Raw genomic sequence first — 12,899 nt, 5'->3', positions numbered from 1 at the left:
AATTATAGATGTATAAACATTTTATGTGACATAAATCTGAAGATTTACTCAGATGAAAGTCTCTATTCAAAGAAGGTACATATTCTATGTATATGATATTTTAAATGTGAACACAAGTTCCCTTGTAGGTTAGGCTACGATGAATAATACGTATCTTTTTTGGAACATTTGCATAATCAATTACTCTTCTATATCAACAAAAAATGATGAAGAGATCATTTTGATTTCAAAGTAACAATGAAATCCATCACACGGGGGAAAACAGTGAGAAAATGATTGCCAGCTGCCCACTCCTCTTTCCAGAATAAAGAATAATAAATAAACCTCATAGTTTTATAGAATTGGTGACATCGCCAAAAGCACTTAATGTGTTCCTCTGTGCACACCCAACCAAAACTATTCACGAGCTACTGGTAAGCTGTCATTAAGCGTTTGACAGAGCCGAGGCCTCAAAGCGGGGCCGTAATGGTCGGTTGTTTCTCATAACAGTCGGATTATCGCCCCGCAGTCTGACGTCTACGAATGCTGCTGGGGAAAACACAGGAAACTAGGTCATTTTGAGGAAATTCAACATTGGTGCCAATGCCACTTCACCACAAAAAAAAAGTGTACGTGTGTATATACATTGAGTATGTCATGTGGCATTTGCTGGCAAAAGACAACAAGAAATAGCCATAGAAGTGTAAAAAGCTCTGACAATGATTAAATCCAAATATCCATGACTCATCGCTTTACAGGCTGAATCAACAGACTGACCTCTGCATTTATCTGAGAGAGGGCGTCTGGGACTCCAGCACACTCCTCTAACTAAAACATTTTCATCAAATAAGCTCACACACTCGGCAGCTTCGTCCCGGCCAGGAGAAACTTTAGTACGGTATCGAATGATGCTAGAGTACACACACCATTCAAACCTGATATTCTTTTTCAAGAGGGGTCAAGTGTTTTTCTTTGCAAGCTCAATATTTTCTTTGCTGGTGGGCCCTAATATTTATAGCACAGTGGACTTGCAGTGCACGGATGATCAGCCGCTGTTCCACTCACGGAGAGCAATACACATGGTTTCCAAATGTACGCACCTGGTGTGACATATAGGTCACAATTAAACGTAAGGAAAAATAATGAATAATGGTTTAGCTGGGGGAAATTTCATAAAATGCAATTGCACAGCAAAAGTTGTTTTTTTTTCATTCACAGCAGTAAAAATCCAAGCCTGTATAAAGTCTACCGACACAACGGCCCTTCAGCTCTGTAACGCACGCCTTCATTAACACACAAGCTTTCTCACTCACTGTCAACCTGTCACTCTTTTCTCACTCACTTATACCGTTATAAAATAAACACGGATACACACAAAGTGCCTGAAAAAAAAATTAACAGACAGCGTTGATTTGCATTCTTGGGAGTAATTAGGAAATCAACTGAGCAGCAGTAAATGCAAATATCTCAGATTACATCGAGGTAACACTGCAGCTTCACTCCCGGAAAAAAAAAATCAATGAAACATCAGCCGTACACTGAATTCTATCAGTTTTATCACGGAGTAACTGCTCACATTTTGCAATCAAAGGGTGCACATTTAAAGGTCATAAATCTCCCATCTGAGGTAAGTTCTTCCTGCAGTGTCTCCATCAGGATGAATATTACAGTCTGTGTTTGTTCAAAGATTCCTTTCAGCATGAATCTAAAGCACTGGTTGAGAATGCAGATTAAACTCCGGTTCTGTCCCCAAATGGGAGAATGTAATACGATCAGCCTGAAATGAGGCATGATACAAAAGACTGATGAGTACTTAGATCACTTTCATGCTCCATGCTCAGCGTAAGAGACTGTAAGACAGAACTAAATGCACACAATACAGTGCAGGTTAGTTTAAGATAGGCACCGCACCATTAGGAGTACCACGTTTAAATGAACACAACTTTTCATTACAGCAAAATATGATGTGAAAATGTTTTGATGTGTAGTTGAGTCAGTATGTGCTGAAGGAAGTACATGTTGCGGGATTTTTTTGCACTCCAAAGGGAGGCTGAAAACTATTTTAATTCATAAACCCACGAGATATTAAAACTGTTTTAGAAAAACAAAAAAAATCACTCAACTGCCTCACAGAACCAAACAAACGGATGTGTGTATCCTTCAACGTTAATCTGCTCGACATAATCCACAAACGCATAACACATCGTGCGTTCCAACAAATTTACGGGAAGTGAGTTCAAAAGCGTCGCAAAGACAATGAGACGCTTCATTCTGGTTCGGGATGCAGGAGATGGAGGGCTGATGGCACAACTGTGCTCCAAGAGAACTTCATAAATGCTGAGACACATTCAGCAGACATATGGTTTGTGTTTAGCAAGAAGAAACAATAATCAAATCCGTTGATCCTCTTCTTGCTGCAAAGGATGATTGCTAATATAAAAGTCTGTTCCGTCTAATCATAATTTAGGATGGGGCTGTAATTACCTCCGCCCTCGCACAACAACACTCTGTCTAAACAGGATGGAGCAGGCTGCCACAGAGACTCAAAGCCCAGTGTCCGCTCTGAATGCTATCTGTACGACAGCGCTCACTTCATCTACCTAATTGTTTTTAAAGTTTTCGCTTTCACTGATGAGCCACGGTCAAAGTTTATCCTATTTCTTCTGGAAGGCACTAAATCAAATATGAATTTTGAGCCATTTGAGCATTTATCATCTTTAAGATTAATATAATTCTAAATTTCAAACAAAAAGCAGATATGTTTTATTTTATATTATTTAAAAAATAATGTTTTGAAGAGTCAAAATGTCAAGTTGCCAAATTTTCCATAAACAACTAAATGAGTCAACATCATAAGCCTCCCGTAAACTAAACGCTGCCATGCCTTGTTAACATCTATAGAAATTGCACACTAGCTTGGCGGTTATTCCACACACTGTAAGCTACATCACTTCACATGGCATTCGTGTGCAACAAAGACTTTGAATTTGTTTTTTATGAATTGGTCGAGGATCCAACGTGAGCTGTGGGTTTAATTAACAGACCTAATGCACAACTGCAAACAGGGCTCTCAACACAAACACACAGCACAGCTGCCTCAAACGGTGCTCTTAGGGGAGCCATATGGAAGCAACATCAGTTTGGATGATGGCTTTTTATCTCAAATAAACTACAGACTGCTAATTGGTCAAATAGGCCAGACTGACACTGCTGCTGTTTGACTTAATTTGTTTTAGTTATCCTTATAGTTTGTTTTAACGATAGCAATCATCATTACTACATTACATGTTACTCCAATTTATCCATCATGTCCAGGAACCACTCCAACAACTTTATAACTTCCAAACACCTCAACAGCATCGCTTTTTTTTTTTTTAAGACCTGTGGGCTCGTGCTCACATTTGAACCTAAAGGGGCCTACCTTGCACGGGTGGTGGGAAAGAGAGGCACGAGCGCGGAGCTTTGGCTGCCAGGTGCGCTTTTTCCTCGGACGCGCAGAGCGTCTTCGGGCTGGCGCAGCTCATGTGAGTCGGGGTGTCATGGGAGCTCCGGCAAATCTGCGATCCGAAACCAGCGCTCCCGGCGGCTCGCCGCGTGCAGATGTCCGCCTTGCTGCCGTACACGGAGAGCGACAAGCCGGTGAAGTCTGTGAACGTCGGGCTCTGACAGTGGCTGACCATCCCGAACAGCGCTGAGGGGTTCTGCATTGATGACTCGGCTTTTCCCATGCAGTGTGTGGTCGCTTCTCACATTACCTGCGCATAAAAAAATAACCAAATCACTGCAAACTGCATCAACGCGAGGACTATTTTTTTCCCGTGCAGCCATACATTCATTTGAACAGGAAGAATGGAAACATTGGAGAATAACTATTTAACTTCAGGGCTTTGGTAACACCTACCTTATTCAATTACCCAGTGAGGCACAGAAAGGGTCTAATAGCGCACACCGGCATGTTTATCGAACTGAAGGAGAGAGCATCTGCAAGCCTGATCGATAGCATCCTCTCAGTGAGGATCAGTCATCAGCATCCCATGCGTGTCTCTCTCCCCCCCCCTCTCTCTCTCTGATTGGCACTCGACCAGGCAGGGTCCAGGAGCACCAATGAAGACTGTGTCCGTGTTCTCTGTGGGAGGATAAGATCTAGATCGAGACAGCTGTTTGCAGTTCTGAGCTTGGATGTGAGGTTGGCGAGCCACTGCGTGCTCGATGTGATACTTGACATTTAGCATTTAAAAGCTCGATGGTAAACCATGCGGAAACAAGCCATTCAACAACGGTTTGCTTTGGCGTAGGTGGGCTACGTCCACGCTACGTGATCATACTGATCGAATCATATCAGCCATTGATCTGCTTCGTTTCACAACATGCAGGGACCCAATACATTGACATTGAATGAAATATATTTGAATGCAGCATATAACGCGCATCACGCGTCTTTCTAAACTTGTATAAGTGATTTTTAGGCACGTGTAGCACTCTGCAGCTGTAATTATTCCAGTCCGTTTAAGGTGACATAGACTTAGGCTACTTGAGATCTCAATTCTCATACAGCAGAGAATTTGGATATAATTGTGTTGATATATTTACAAACATTCCTCCTCAAAAAACGTGAATAAAAATGTGAAAATCTTCACACATTGAAGTATTTTCTTCAGCATCTGCTATTTGTTGAGGCTGTCTATATTCATTAGACTGCATTCTTTTTGAGTTATTATTTGAGTCATGGTTCATTACTTCTGACTGCAAAAAAAAAAACTACTGATCATAACGATCAACGATTTAAAATGAGACTTAATTAAAATAAATAATGATCTGCCAAGTCTTACCAACGTTCATAATTACGCGTTAAAGTGTCCTTTCCTGTGTTAAACCCTTGTGTCGAAAGAGCTGGTGTTTATCTGCTGTATTAATGTGGGAAATGCTATTCTGCAGCGCCACTTAGTGGCCTTTCTGTGGAAGGTATAAATCCCAACTCGGGTCAGAGTTGACACTGGCAGCAACAACATAAACGGTTATTACTGTGCAAAAACAAAAAAGGCGGGTGAAACAAACTGTCAAGTGAAAGTTTAAAAACTGTTCTGTAAGAGGTGTGTTCCCTCAGTGCAATGTGAGGTCTGGGCTGTTAAAGATGGGAATTACTGGATCTGATGGTGCCTTTGCATGCTATTGCAAATTTGGATCCACGTGGATGAACATGGACGACCAGAGAGATATGCGCTCGCAGGATAAGAAGAGAAACAGAAGTTATATCTATTGATGGTTTACGCAGTGGACATTTACCAGCTGAGACAGGGACACTGGTATTGTTTTCACTTTGAGTCTGTGTGTGTGTGTGTGTGTGTGTGTGTGTGCCATTATGGCAGAATGTTGCCCTAAAGAAAACTACTGTAGAAGGAACAACCAAAGTAGCAGTTTTGAATACTTCTCCTGGTGTTTACATGTCTGTCTGTGGACAGATTTTGTCACCGCGATAGTGTTGCAACCGTGCTGGATGCAGTCAGAAAACTTCACAAATGTTACTTTAGAACAAAACCAAGGCAGAGGTCTAAGATGGATGGCTCAGCTCATTATTTTAACTCGTTTTCATTCTGCTGTTAAAATACTTCTGACCAAAAATGTTTTCTAAAACAATATGCCAAAATCTGACTCTGGTCAAATTTGAACTGGGGACTCATATAAACTCTGACATCAACTATAACTTTTGTGTTGTTGCATCTTACCACCTGGTGGGTGTAACTGAGCATATGAACACAGCCACCAATCAAGAACAAGTGATGGTGAACTGATGTAAAAAGATAGATCAAGTAAAACAATGCCTGCATGGAATACAAGAAGCAGGGTGTTGTTGAACAGGCATTGTATTTGTTTGGAAAATCTCGAGATATAAACATGATCACTGCCACAAACCGGCCGGTAGTTTTAGCAAGTAAAGCCTTTTCCATCAGCCTCCACACACCGTTACAAGCTATAGACTTCTGTTTAGGGTAGTTTGACTTGTTTTGTCTTTCACAAAGAAATGTTTTGAATCCACATCTTTAACTTTCAAGTCGTGTGCCTGATGTGTGTTTTTCGTTCCTTTAAAATGTCCTGCATGTTACTTGAACTGTTGGGATGTATTTCTTTTATACTACCTATCTGGATGGAAGAAACTTGGGACAATTTAAGGAATATGGACAGATTGGGGGCCTTGGACCACTATGGATCCTCCTATTCTCCCAGTCTGCGCAATAGAGTCCACAAATACCAATCAAGTACAGTACACATATTTTAATACACATATGGTAATGATATGAACCAATGGCAGCCTGGGGCAGTTATCTGCTAGCAAGAAAAGGAAGTGGGTAAAGTGAAGGAGTGAGGGATATAAAGTTAATCATTTATTACAGCCGTTTTTTATAGTCTGTGTCCTTACAGATTAAGTGGTACTGCGATAAACCATTTAAAAATGTTTGCCAAATTCACTCTTTTCCTTTATTTTGGAAGATAACGTTACATGATGAATGTGTGAACCAAGTGAGTTTCATGGTCTAGAATAGATGACCTGAGGGTCACTGGCTTTTATTTTTCTGAAAATAAAAATGATTCAGCAAGCAAGACACATCTTTCACTGGGAATGACCACGGTGACGCAAGTGTGCCAGACCTAAATCACAAAATGTTTTGACATTTCTACATTCAAATTCGCATAATTAATCACTAGTAGTGGGATACATGTGGCAGATTTAGAGTACAGAAACGTTAACCTAATGCACTAGAAAGCAGCAGCCAAACATATTTCAGATGCTTGTGGACCATTGACATTAAAATACACTTACATTCACCATGTGTCCAGTGTCACCTCGCGTTAAATGTGTATTTAAATGACATAGGTAAACAGTGGTTAAGCTAACATGTTAGCTCGATAGCTAACACACTCGTGCCACATGTGCTCACACTCTGCTAGCTTCAGTGTGGGGCATAGTTTAGGGTAAAGTCTCATAGCTAAGCTAGAAGTGCATGTTCATGTTTGTTTTTACAGTATCTCTGTCTCTGCTTGTGAATATCTCCTGTAACCTCGAATTATTACAACAGTTAATGCTAGCTAGTATTTTAGCTAGTAAGTAGGCTCCTCTGACTTTGTTTGTGTAGGAAACCCTAGCTATTGTTTGCCACGGGACTTTTAATGGGGCACGTTACTTCTCTTCTTCTGACAAAGCGTCCTAAAGGGAGATGTTTTGAAGTAGCGTCGTTTCCAAGAGTGCTGGGATTTGTTGTAAGACTGAAACGTTATCTTCTTTCCGGATAACAAAGGATCCGTTGTGTTTTAAGTGCTCCAAAAGTATTCGCCACCTGCGATCTAGAAAATCCGAGCTCTCGACGAGGCCTTCAAGGCAGCTGTTGTGACACGTGAGCCTAGTGGGCGGTGACCGACGTGTTTGACTATCAGATGTCAGTTTCTGCAGGAGACACTGTGGAAACAGGAGTTCACCACAAAGGAAGCAAGCATGTCTTTGCACAGACTGATGGTGTATTTGTCGACAGCATCCTTGTTTTGCTTCATGATAGGACTCAATGCCGCACTCTTTGTTCTGCGTTTTATTTCACCAAGTCTCACCAAGAAGATCATTCTCAAAATGGGTGAAAAGACCACGATGACCCAGAATCCCAACTTCAAGTATGAAGATTGGGGTCTGACATTTGCATCTGTTGATTTCGTGAAAGCCGCCAGCAGCCACCTGTGGATGTCTCTCGGACAAGATGCCTTTGTGGGGGGAGAAGCTCCTGACACATCTGTGGTCAGCATGGAGGGAAAGAAAACAAGTATCTGCAAGTACTTGAAAGGTGCGTGACAAGATGTAGGCTTTTGCGTATTGATCAGGTTGTATCCCTCTCTCTGCTCCCAAATCTAAAGCTGTGTTTCCTTTACTGCAGACAACAGAGCGCTGGTGTTGAGTTTTGGAAGCTGCACCTGACCCCCGTTCATCTTCAAACTTGACGAGTTCAAGCAACTCGTCAGGGATTTCAGCGACGTGGCTGACTTTCTTGTAGTCTACATCGCCGAGGCGCATTCAACAGGTGAGTAAAAGTAGCCCAGTGTGCCAGGTGAAGGTGTCAGTATCTCAGTGTGCCAGGTGAAGGTGTCAGTATCGCTTAGACTTATTTGTAGAAACTATGCATCCAAAATCTGTAAGGGGAAATTATGCAAAGTTGTATATATCAGCACTTTCCTGAGAGACTTGAAAGTGAACATTTAAAGTTTTAAAGATGAATGTGTGCCTTGAAAGTTCCTGATTTTCCTTACACTTGAAAGTACAGAATAATCTAATAATCAATGGCCCCTTAGAATTACTTATCCTCATGGAATAATCCCTGCAGTGGAGGATTTCTAAACGCAGCAATTTAAGATTTTAATTTCTAAATGATCACTTGATTCAATTTTCAGATTATACTTGAAAAGCTTTTGGTTACGTCATCACATTTAATATTGTAGCAAAATAGTCAAATGTTGAGTCATGGGCTCTTGTGCATAGAAATGGGGCGGTAACCACAATCTGGGCTACGTTCCCCTTAATAACACTGCGATAAACTCTTGATGCTGTAATCCAACATCTGTAAAATGTATTATGTGTTCCACAACTTTTGATGTCCCGCTGCGTTCAGCGTCCATTTCCAGTAAAAATCCTGTTATTTATTTCTGTGTCAGATGGTTGGGCCTTCACCAACAACATTGACATCAACCAGCACCAGAACCTGGAGGACAGGCTGTCTGCAGCACAGATCCTGGCTCAGAAGGAGCCCCTGTGTCCGGTGGTTGTTGACGACATGAGTGACGTGTCTGCCATAAAGTACGGCGCTCTGCCCGAGAGGCTTTACGTGCTGCAAGCTGGGAAAGTTGTCTACAAGGTGAGATCCGTGCGCCACTGACACTTAAGTCAAATTCAAGCGACCGTGATTGAAGGGTTAACGGTAAACATTTCTGTCACATCCCACGCGTTAATGCAATGAATCGCGTGATTGAAAGCAGTACCAGCATTGTGTGTGTGTGTGTGTAGAGTTCCATGACGCTATCTGCAGTCACGCTATCGCATGAGAAGGAGCAGTGAAAGATTCAGACACAACACTAAAATTCTTGGCATGGAGCCAGGCCCGTGTTAGCGATGCCAGAAATGTAGAGTTACAAGGTATTAAAAAGGCACCGACGTGTCTCTGGTGTCTTCTGTGTGCATGTTCTTTGTCATTGTTAATGAAAGTGGTAACTAAATGGTGTTATTTTGTCATTAACATTCCTCTCTCTCTCGGTGTTCTCTAGGGGAGCGTGGGGCCTTGGGGTTACGATCCAATGGAGGTGCGTTCGTTCCTGGAGAAGATGAAATAAGAAGGTTGTTCAAGTATTTGCCATCCGATTAGTCTGTCCACATCATAGTCAACATATATTCTCATATCAACCAATACCATATTGTTTTAAATCAAGGTTCAAATCAATTAACTGCTTAATCTACATGTAGTTTAATATCTGCTCTTTGGGGAGGGGGGGGGGGCATCGTGCTCCTACAGTCAATCTCTGAGCTTGAACTCGCCTCTCTGTGTTTCTTAGTGACGGCTGCAGATTAAACCGTTGGCCTCTGTAGCCAGATGAAGTGAAACGGAGAGAGACGGTCTGGTTCAAGAGTTTGTGTTTGAGACGTCGCATAATGTACAGGAGATGTCCCCTAAATTGTCTTAAAGTTTAAAAGGCCGTAAGATTTGAAGTCAATGAAAGCACTCGTTTGCCACTTCTCTCGCAGGTTCATTTATCATCAACTCTATCATTAGCATTGTAAACTGTATTAATTACTAAGCGCTTCTATTGTCAGTGAATGCTCCGAGGTAATTTCACAGGAGGGTGTTTTTTTTTTATATATGATGGTTACAGTGCAAACCTCTGGTAACTGTAACCTGATGGATTACTTGAAAAACAGCCTTCCCTGGTTTATGTAGGAGCATTCATGATGACATGTAACATTTGCATGATAGTACAATAAAGAACAAGCTGGGAAGAAGACTCCTGCATCAACTCCTCCATTCATACGCGACATGATTTGAATTGTGTTTCCGTGACCCTTCCTCCACTGCCGACATAGCTGGATGGAAATAAACTGGCTAAAGTTAAATCATTATTCAAATGAAAAGCAGCAGCCATTGTTTGAAACATCCATCATCGCTTCTTTGAGCTGCTGACTCATCCAATAAGATGGGCTGCAAATCTCCACAGGTGTTTTTATTTTTACATCATGTTTCTGTGGGGAAAATGGCCGAGGGCTTAAATGTTGACGCACACAGCAGTGTGACACCACACGGCAAGCTGGCTGTTGTTGACTCTCTTGTCTGGAAATGGTAAACGTCCTGCACTGTATGTGGGTCATGCCAAGTTCAACAAGTGTGCACACACCGCGAGTTGTGATGTGTGGCATTCAGGCCCTGATGTGAGTTAATACCTAACCGTCTAGTCTTTGCAAATCTATCGATTTTGGCTCCCAGCAGGTCTAGTCTCACTACAAAACTTACTGCCTCTCTTGCTTTAATTCTTCAATAGTGTTGTATAACACGAAGCAAACAGTAGTGCATTGCCTTTCAAGGTCTAGGTTTTACTCATGTCTTTTAGGGGTGAAAGAGGAACTATTGTTAATAATAGAAAATAATGATTTACCTCAAGGTAAGAATGATTAAACTCCCAACATATATCATATCATTATAAATTGTTGAATTGGCTTTCCTCGTCTTTATGGCTTTTGCCTCCACACAAATATTAAATTAAGAACCCACTCATGTACAGTATTTGGGTAGATTTTTATATATATTTTTAAATGCACACAATAAAAAGAGCTGCATCAGTGGTGATTTGTGCCCTGTTTTGTCTGATTAGTGTAAAAGTGATTGGAAAAGTAAACCCTGTTAAAAAAAAGAGAATATATAAATCACAAAAGACCAAGTGACAAAACGAACCACAGGATCATAGCTCGGGTTACAAAGCTACTACGTTTTGTTTTTTTGTCGCTACAGCTTTCACAACCTTAACTGCGTGGATCTAAAGTTGGATAACAGGTTTGGCTCCTGCCCAGCCAGGCCACATCCTGTGGAGAGCAGGCGGCAGCAGCTCAGCTTCCTTTTGTTAGACAGGAACCACAACGCTGTCAGATCCTCCCAACCATGGACTTTTGTTAGAATCCACGTGTGAATCTTTAAGTAAAACCAAAGCCAGTGCATACAGTGTATTTAGCTGCTTTTCGGGAGAGAAAATGTTGTTGAAGCTCAGAGGTCTCTGTAAAGATGGTGGGTCCTCTGAAGCCCACCAGAGGGCAATGTGAAGCCGTTTGTTACTCTGACAGGAGAGCAGCAGACACAAAAAACACAAGGTTGTTTTTCTTGTTGGCTCCCAGGCATTGTTGTGACCCATGTGGCTAAATTTGTTGGTCCACAAAAAAATAGTATTAATTAAAGTATTAGCTTCCTTTAATGTAATAATCTAAATAATCTTTGGTTTAAGCTGAAACTTGAGTCTGGACATTTACTGTTCGTACCACCTTTACTGCTGATTTGTGATGCCTTGATTGAGATATTATTATCATGACCAACCAACTTTTACAAAGAGGCAACGGATGCATCATCTAAGAAAAGTGAAGGAGCTTTCATAGTACAGGGAAGCTTTTTTTAAAAAGGGGTTTATAGATGCCAAGTGCTGCAAGAAGGGCCTATTTCTACCTTAAGAAAAACCCAAACCACAGACGAAAAGGCAGCAAAAGAGAACAAGTTCCAAGGAACACACAAATATTCACAATAGATCATGGAGTTTCCTTCGACTCAGGGAACACACATACATATATTGTGATTATAACTCAAGGTTCAGCTGTATCCCACGGCCTTCTCCAGCAGGTGGAGATGAATAGATCTTGACTGAACAAAACACAGACAGCTTCGACATGAATCTCCCTGAAGATCCACTGTGACCGTTCACATTTGGATTACTTGGACTGGATAGTGAGACACAACCTGGCAACCCACTCAGCCAGGGCTGCTATGGCTATGTGTTAAGTGGGTTGTTGGGTGACTCACCACTCACACTTGTGCCTGGACTGCCCACCAGGTGGAAATGATGTAAAGGTAAGATTTCTCATAGTGGTATTGAGCTCCTTTTAACCCTTTTACAGCCGTAAGCAGTCTGTATTTTTAGATATAAATTCTTATTACACTAACTCTGTTTGACTTACTGAGGGATAAACCCCTTTCCTCACTGAGACGCCAGGGGCAAGAACATCTGGTTGAGTATGTTAAAATTAATGACAGGAAGTTAAAAGGCCAGCTTACCTAAAAAAAAACCTCCATGTGGCTCTGTCCTGTACCGTGAAGGAGCCTGACTCAACCCGACCCCAGTCTTAACCCTTTGATGTGATGCCATGCGTGCAGCCAAACACTTATTTTTTTATATATATATATATAAAAAAACGGTGTCCATGAGGTGAACCTGTGCCATCTTTTACAAGCACTTGTTTTCCAGTTAAGTTTACCATCAGCATTGAAAACTGTATTAATTAATAAGAGTTTCTATTGTCTATGAATGCTCCAAGGTTTCACAATTTAACAGCATTACAGTGGAAACCTCGTAACTGTAATTTGATTAAAATGACCTAGACAGCCTTTTTTGGGATTATGTAGCAGCATTTATTGTTTGTTTAAACTAATTTGCTCATTTTTATTATCGTCTATTTGCCCTTGTTGAAATGTGTAACCGGCTTTGAGCTCTCCTTTCCTGTATAAAAAGTGCTCATTAAATGAAGCGTACTATTACTCAACTGAAACACTGCGTCCCTCTTCTCCTGTCTCACGTCACCAGCAGCTCAGCCCGGCCTGCACAGCGTTTCCCTCACTCCAGGATTTCCTCCTGTTGGTCTGGTTGCTGCAGAC

General features: G+C 41.5%; 2 protein-coding genes across 3 annotated transcripts in view; one reads left to right on the top strand and one right to left on the bottom strand.

The window, feature by feature from the left end:
- Positions 1–4,247, bottom strand: part of glis1b (GLIS family zinc finger 1b) — a 65,876-nt gene extending 61,629 nt beyond the window's left edge. For both annotated transcript variants that reach the window (XM_031863927.1, XM_031863928.1), the window contains exons 1-2: positions 3,881–4,247; positions 3,401–3,734 (exon numbers count right to left, since the gene is read on the bottom strand). In XM_031863927.1, the coding sequence (XP_031719787.1) occupies positions 3,401–3,707 (307 nt within the window). In that variant the 5' untranslated portion in view covers positions 3,708–3,734; positions 3,881–4,247. The remainder of the gene's footprint in view (positions 1–3,400; positions 3,735–3,880) is intronic.
- A 3,174-nt stretch (positions 4,248–7,421) lies between these two features.
- Positions 7,422–10,902, top strand: dio1 (iodothyronine deiodinase 1). Its single transcript, XM_031864025.1, has 4 exons — positions 7,422–7,802; positions 7,893–8,036; positions 8,665–8,864; positions 9,271–10,902. The coding sequence occupies exons 1-4, from the start codon at positions 7,466–7,468 to the stop codon at positions 9,334–9,336; spliced, it is 747 nt and encodes a 248-aa protein (XP_031719885.1). The 5' UTR covers positions 7,422–7,465; the 3' UTR covers positions 9,337–10,902.
- The last annotated feature ends 1,997 nt before the right edge of the window (positions 10,903–12,899 follow it).

This window comes from Anarrhichthys ocellatus, unplaced genomic scaffold (assembly GCF_004355925.1).
Source record: "Anarrhichthys ocellatus isolate YVR2014 unplaced genomic scaffold, GSC_Weel_1.0 scaffold30, whole genome shotgun sequence".
Taxonomy (NCBI): Eukaryota; Metazoa; Chordata; class Actinopteri; order Perciformes; family Anarhichadidae; genus Anarrhichthys; species Anarrhichthys ocellatus.
The sequence above is the reverse complement of the archived record's forward strand: the minus strand, read 5'-3'. Positions and strand labels throughout refer to the sequence as shown.